Source organism: Amaranthus tricolor, chromosome 9, assembly GCF_026212465.1.
Source record: "Amaranthus tricolor cultivar Red isolate AtriRed21 chromosome 9, ASM2621246v1, whole genome shotgun sequence".
Classification (NCBI taxonomy): domain Eukaryota; kingdom Viridiplantae; phylum Streptophyta; class Magnoliopsida; order Caryophyllales; family Amaranthaceae; genus Amaranthus; species Amaranthus tricolor.
Genome location: NC_080055.1, coordinates 11,706,434 through 11,711,277, shown reverse-complemented (window position 1 = coordinate 11,711,277; position 4,844 = coordinate 11,706,434). Strand labels below are relative to the sequence as shown.

Genomic DNA, 4,844 nt, shown 5'->3' with positions numbered 1-4,844 from the left:
GTGAAGAAAGGAGGAAATTCGGGTGTTACATAAAAAAGAAAAAGAAAAAATAATTTAAATAACGTTAAAGATTTATGGAAAAGGTGGGTAAGTGGAAATTTCGGCAGCATCTCTGCTAAAAATTGAGGATGTGACAAGGATATATAAATGGATAACATAAATAAACTAATCTAAAGCCTTTAATGCCTTTCAAAAATATGTCACGACGGAATGAATCATCATTGGCTTTTCAAATCATTAACTCTAACGAGGATCGTGATTCCAGTGTTAACGCATCGGTTTAACGGATACCAAAGAAGTATTCTAACTACTATACATCTAAAAACTACGCAGCGAAACTATGGATCATACAAAGAGTCACATGGCTCCATACGAAGGAATTATACAATCCCAAAAAGAAAACTTTACAAGTAATATAGAAGCTACAAGCATTAGGCAACTTGTACACAATTGTTACGATCGTACTCCACTCTTTCCCCCAATGCAAAGCAAATGAAGCTCCTATAACTGTCATGTCGAGCTATGATCCTGCTGCTGCTCAATATAATGATCATAGGGAGTCATGAACAAACTACAACAAACACATACACGTCAGTAATTAATGAATTTATAACAATTAGAGTCATTGAACAAAACTATAGACAACGATATAGTATGGCAATAACGAGTCTACTCATCTGTTTAATCACCCCTCTTTACTCATAATTTCTCTTTCAAACTACTAATCTCTCGAAGTATATTCAAGGGGTAGTGGATCTTTTCTCTATTCATGGCATAGTGACACAGCCAAGGGCGTTATCGGCCATCCGGCGCCCTTGGCAAAGTATGAGCTCATGCCCCCTTCAGCTGACCCTCTCGGGTCCTACCTTCGGGAAAAACTAACACACTGGGGTACTAAACCAGTGAAGAGGCCACCATATTGGGGTTTGCAAGGCCCGCATGGTAACACCTCGGTCAAGGTGGGGTATCGGTCATCTAGCGCCCAATGACCCAAGCATGCTCATACCCTTTTTACGGTGATCCCGTCGGATCTCACCTAGGGGACTACTAAATCAACTAGACATAATCCAGTTGAGTCACGCCAACTAATCAAAATCAAGGCTCAATAAGTAGGAAATTCGTATATGAAAGAAATTTATTAAAACTAATTCAGAAATAATTTAATACAATTGTAAAATCTTTAAAAGTTATTAAAATATTAAATAATTACGTTATTAAAATCTCAGGGTGTTGCATTGGTTGAGCGGGCTACAGGATGTTTTAGGTTGCATTATGTCTCTCACTCGACCTACTCTGAAGCTCGCTCGGTCGAGCGAGCTGGTCGAGCGGCACTTTAGAGAGCTTCTGACATCATTGCTCGACTTGCATAGTAGAGTATCTTGAATTAAACCTTTACAATTTTTCATTAAGTCCCATAACTCTCATGATTAACTCACACTTCATTACCTTATCAATTCATACTTTTAATCACCATCATAAAGCATAATCATCAAGACTCAATTTAATGCATCCACATTAACACACTCATTGGATTTCATCCCAAGAGTCACACATCAATTATGCACTTAAGTCACACCATTCATAACAATCTCCACCTTAACTTGAGTTCACCTAAGTCAAGCATTCATCAATCCACTTCATCTTACAAAACATATAAACAAAAATAATATACACACCTCAAATGCCCCAAAGGGCATTACTTCAAGCAAGGAGCTAAACCAACCAAGTGAACACACAAATCAAACTTGGTTGTAGCCAATGGCTTTGTCATCATGTCGACCAGGTTTTCTTTAGTATCAATTTTCTTCAAAATCACCCTTTTGTGCTCAACTTCATCCTGGAAGAAATTACATTTAATATCAATGTGTTTGGACCTTCTATGAAATGTATTTTGATTTCTAGCCAAGTGAATTGCACTTTGACTATCACAATGCACACTTACCGAACACACCGTATAACACATCTCACCAATAAGACCTTTGAGCCACTTTGCCTCCTTGAATGACTCGGCAACGACTATGTACTCCGCTTCGGTTGTTGAAAGAGCAACCACATCTTGTAATGACGATTGCCAACTTGCCGCCGAACCACCTAATGTGAAGACGGACCCAATAAGCTTATTTAGATAGATACAATAAATCTTGGAATTTCAATTTAATAACACAAAATTGAAATTCCAAGATTTAGATAGATACAATAATCAATTTACTCTGTTAAATTCAATCTTCATCTTGTTCTTTTATCATGGTAAGGTTCCAACTTCTCTGTAGCTTCCAACACCAATTTTTCTCTTGCTTCATCTTGCACCATATGAGCTTGTTTTGATGCCCATTCCACAACCTTAAGCACGTCGTTTTGAGCCAATTCCTCACTATCAGGAACGTGCAATGCGATGTACGATAGGAGCTCCAATGCCGGGATCTGCACAATTTGCTGATCTCCGAAATACACCAGTTGTATCAAATGTTTTACTCCGCCAGCAGCTAGTATCGCCTTCGAGTGATCTACTTGCAGGTAGTTTTTACCCGCGAACTTGGTTAAGGCCAATACCGCTTCACGTTCAACTTCTGGCTCTCGCTCATCTAGAAGTTGAACCAATGGGCCGATCATTCGAGTCTCAGTAGCTCGAAAGGCCAGATTCCCAATTGCCCTAATACAAGGAATCAAAAGCTCTGAATCACCTTGCTCTATAACCCTTAACAGCTGATCAACCACCGATTTGCAAGCAGGTGAACTCGGCTTGAATGCTGATCGTCTAAGATCAGCATCCCTTTCAGCAACGGCAGTGATTTCCATCACTGCCATTGCTGAATTATATCGAATTTCCAGTGTTCCTTTCTCTAAAAGAACCGAAAAACACAACAATGCACGTAATTCACATATACTCTTACAAATTCCCGAATTCCCTTTAGCAAGATACCATATAGCCCTAGCTGCCATTGCTTTCATGCTCGCCTTCGTACCCGGATCCTCCATTTCTCTTTCCCTCATTTTGCTCCCTACAATCGTACTTATACTATGACTATGATTATGAGCATGATTACTACCATTTCCATTGCCATTAGGTAAAGCTCCACCAACATTAGGATTCACCATAGCCTTAGCTTGTGCTTGAGCACTATTAAGCTTATTATTCCATCTACTTGGACTTTCACTCCTTTTCCCCAATGGATGAGAAATTCGAGACATCTCGTCATTGGCACTTCTCGGGTTTGCGTTGACAGCAGCCATCGCAATAACCGCAGCATTGTGCATGCTCGAAGCACCTGAAGTAGATTTTGTTGAAACAATCACATACTTACTATGCTCTTGAATTGTCTCAAAAGCTAAATGCCCAACTAACAAACGTACAGCATTATGCTGAAAGAATATACCTTGACATTTCGGGTAATGACGGGCCAATTCTGAGACAGCCCAAGCCACCATGGCTTGGACCTTCATTGGCCCGTCTTTAAGGATCTTAGCAAATACAGAACAAACCCCAGCATGAATCATTTGTTCCACACTCTCCGGGTCATGGCCCAACAACCCGATTGCATGGGCTGCATTCTCTTGACCTTCAACCGTTTTACCTTCTTTCAATAGCTTAAGTAACGGGCCTACGCCGCCTTCTTCGATGATGAGCTTCCCGTTACGGTCACTGTCTCGGACCAGCGACACCAATGAAGCAGCGGCTTCGGCCCGTTTATCCACTGACCTAAATATAAGAAATGAGATTTGTTCCCAAATCAGATAAAGAATAGGCTCATTGGCTGCGATCGGAGGAAGCCCAAGGTATCCCCCGATCCCATCATCATCCCCGGTACCTCCCGAAACCCGAAGAAGCCAAGAAACATCTCCAATGGAATTCTCCAATTGGGCGAACATCTTCCAAAAAGTAGCAGCTTCAATGATGGTAAATGCCTTTGTAAGAAGTCCGTTAGCCCGGCATTTTTGGGCTACAGACAAAGCTTTTTGAAGAACGTGTTCTGTTCCATCAATGATCCGCCGGGTGGGTCGTTCATATAGGTCCGAACTTGATCGGGCAGCTTGACGGAGCAGGTCCGAAAGCTTAGAAGTCTTTGCTTTAAGCTCTAAACACTCTTGCTTGAACGAAGAAGCTTCGTCAGCAGCTTTGATAATCTGATCAGCTAATTGAATTGGTCTTGTCAAGATCTGTTTCACCAAATCCCCCATTTTCAAACCCAATTCTTCAATACCCTAGTTCTTCACGTTCTATAAAATTCAAAATCACATAAAACCCAAAATTGACTGCCAAGTATTCGATGATTTACCTCAACGAACGCAGAAATCGAGGATGAAGAAAAAGTTAAAATTGCCCTTATTGTCCTCTAAAAAACTCTGAGAAATTCATACTTTTAAAGGAAAATCAATTAAAAATGAAGGCGTTTACTTCATGGTTTCATTAAAGAAGACTTAAAAAATCAAAATCCAGAAGGGAAAAAGGAAGAAAAAAAGGAAGAAAAGTCTAAAAAGTTGGGAATTGGGAGCAGCAAATGAGAGAGGAATTAGGAAGAGTAGACGCCGTCAATTACTACTACTTCATTTTTATTTAGAATATTTAATTTTCTCTTTATTTATTTATTTTTTTTATGGTTTTTTTTGGAAGGGATGTAAAGTTGATGTAGTTATATAGTTATATATATACAACTATAGGCAATTATATAAGTAGAGGGGTTCATTCGGGTGATCGGGTCGGTTTTTGATGAGTGTCGTTCGATTCGATTGTATTTCGGATCGATTATATTTCGGATACGTATTGCGACGGGCCACACTCGGGTCGGGTCGGGTCGGTTAGTCACGATTCGGTTGAAGATCGGTTATTCGAGCTATCGGGTTAATAT

The 4,844-nt window shown here is 40.1% G+C and overlaps 1 protein-coding gene across 3 annotated transcripts; it reads right to left on the bottom strand.

Moving 5' to 3' along the window:
* Window positions 1-200: 200 nt before the first annotated feature.
* On the bottom strand, window positions 201-4,560 carry LOC130823174 (uncharacterized). Of its 3 annotated transcripts, none has more exons than XM_057687806.1 (4): window positions 3,375-4,560; window positions 1,943-3,266; window positions 1,677-1,837; window positions 201-571 (listed from the first exon to the last, which is right to left on the bottom strand). In XM_057687806.1, exons 1-2 carry the CDS (start codon window positions 4,174-4,176, stop codon window positions 2,227-2,229), a joined length of 1,842 nt encoding a protein of 613 aa, XP_057543789.1. In that variant the 5' UTR covers window positions 4,177-4,560; the 3' UTR covers window positions 201-571; window positions 1,677-1,837; window positions 1,943-2,226. The 3 variants fall into 3 exon arrangements, with proteins under 3 accessions (XP_057543789.1, XP_057543787.1, XP_057543788.1); XM_057687804.1 differs by having other exon boundaries at window positions 1,943-2,091; window positions 2,210-4,556; XM_057687805.1 differs by having other exon boundaries at window positions 1,677-4,556.
* Window positions 4,561-4,844: the final 284 nt, after the last annotated feature.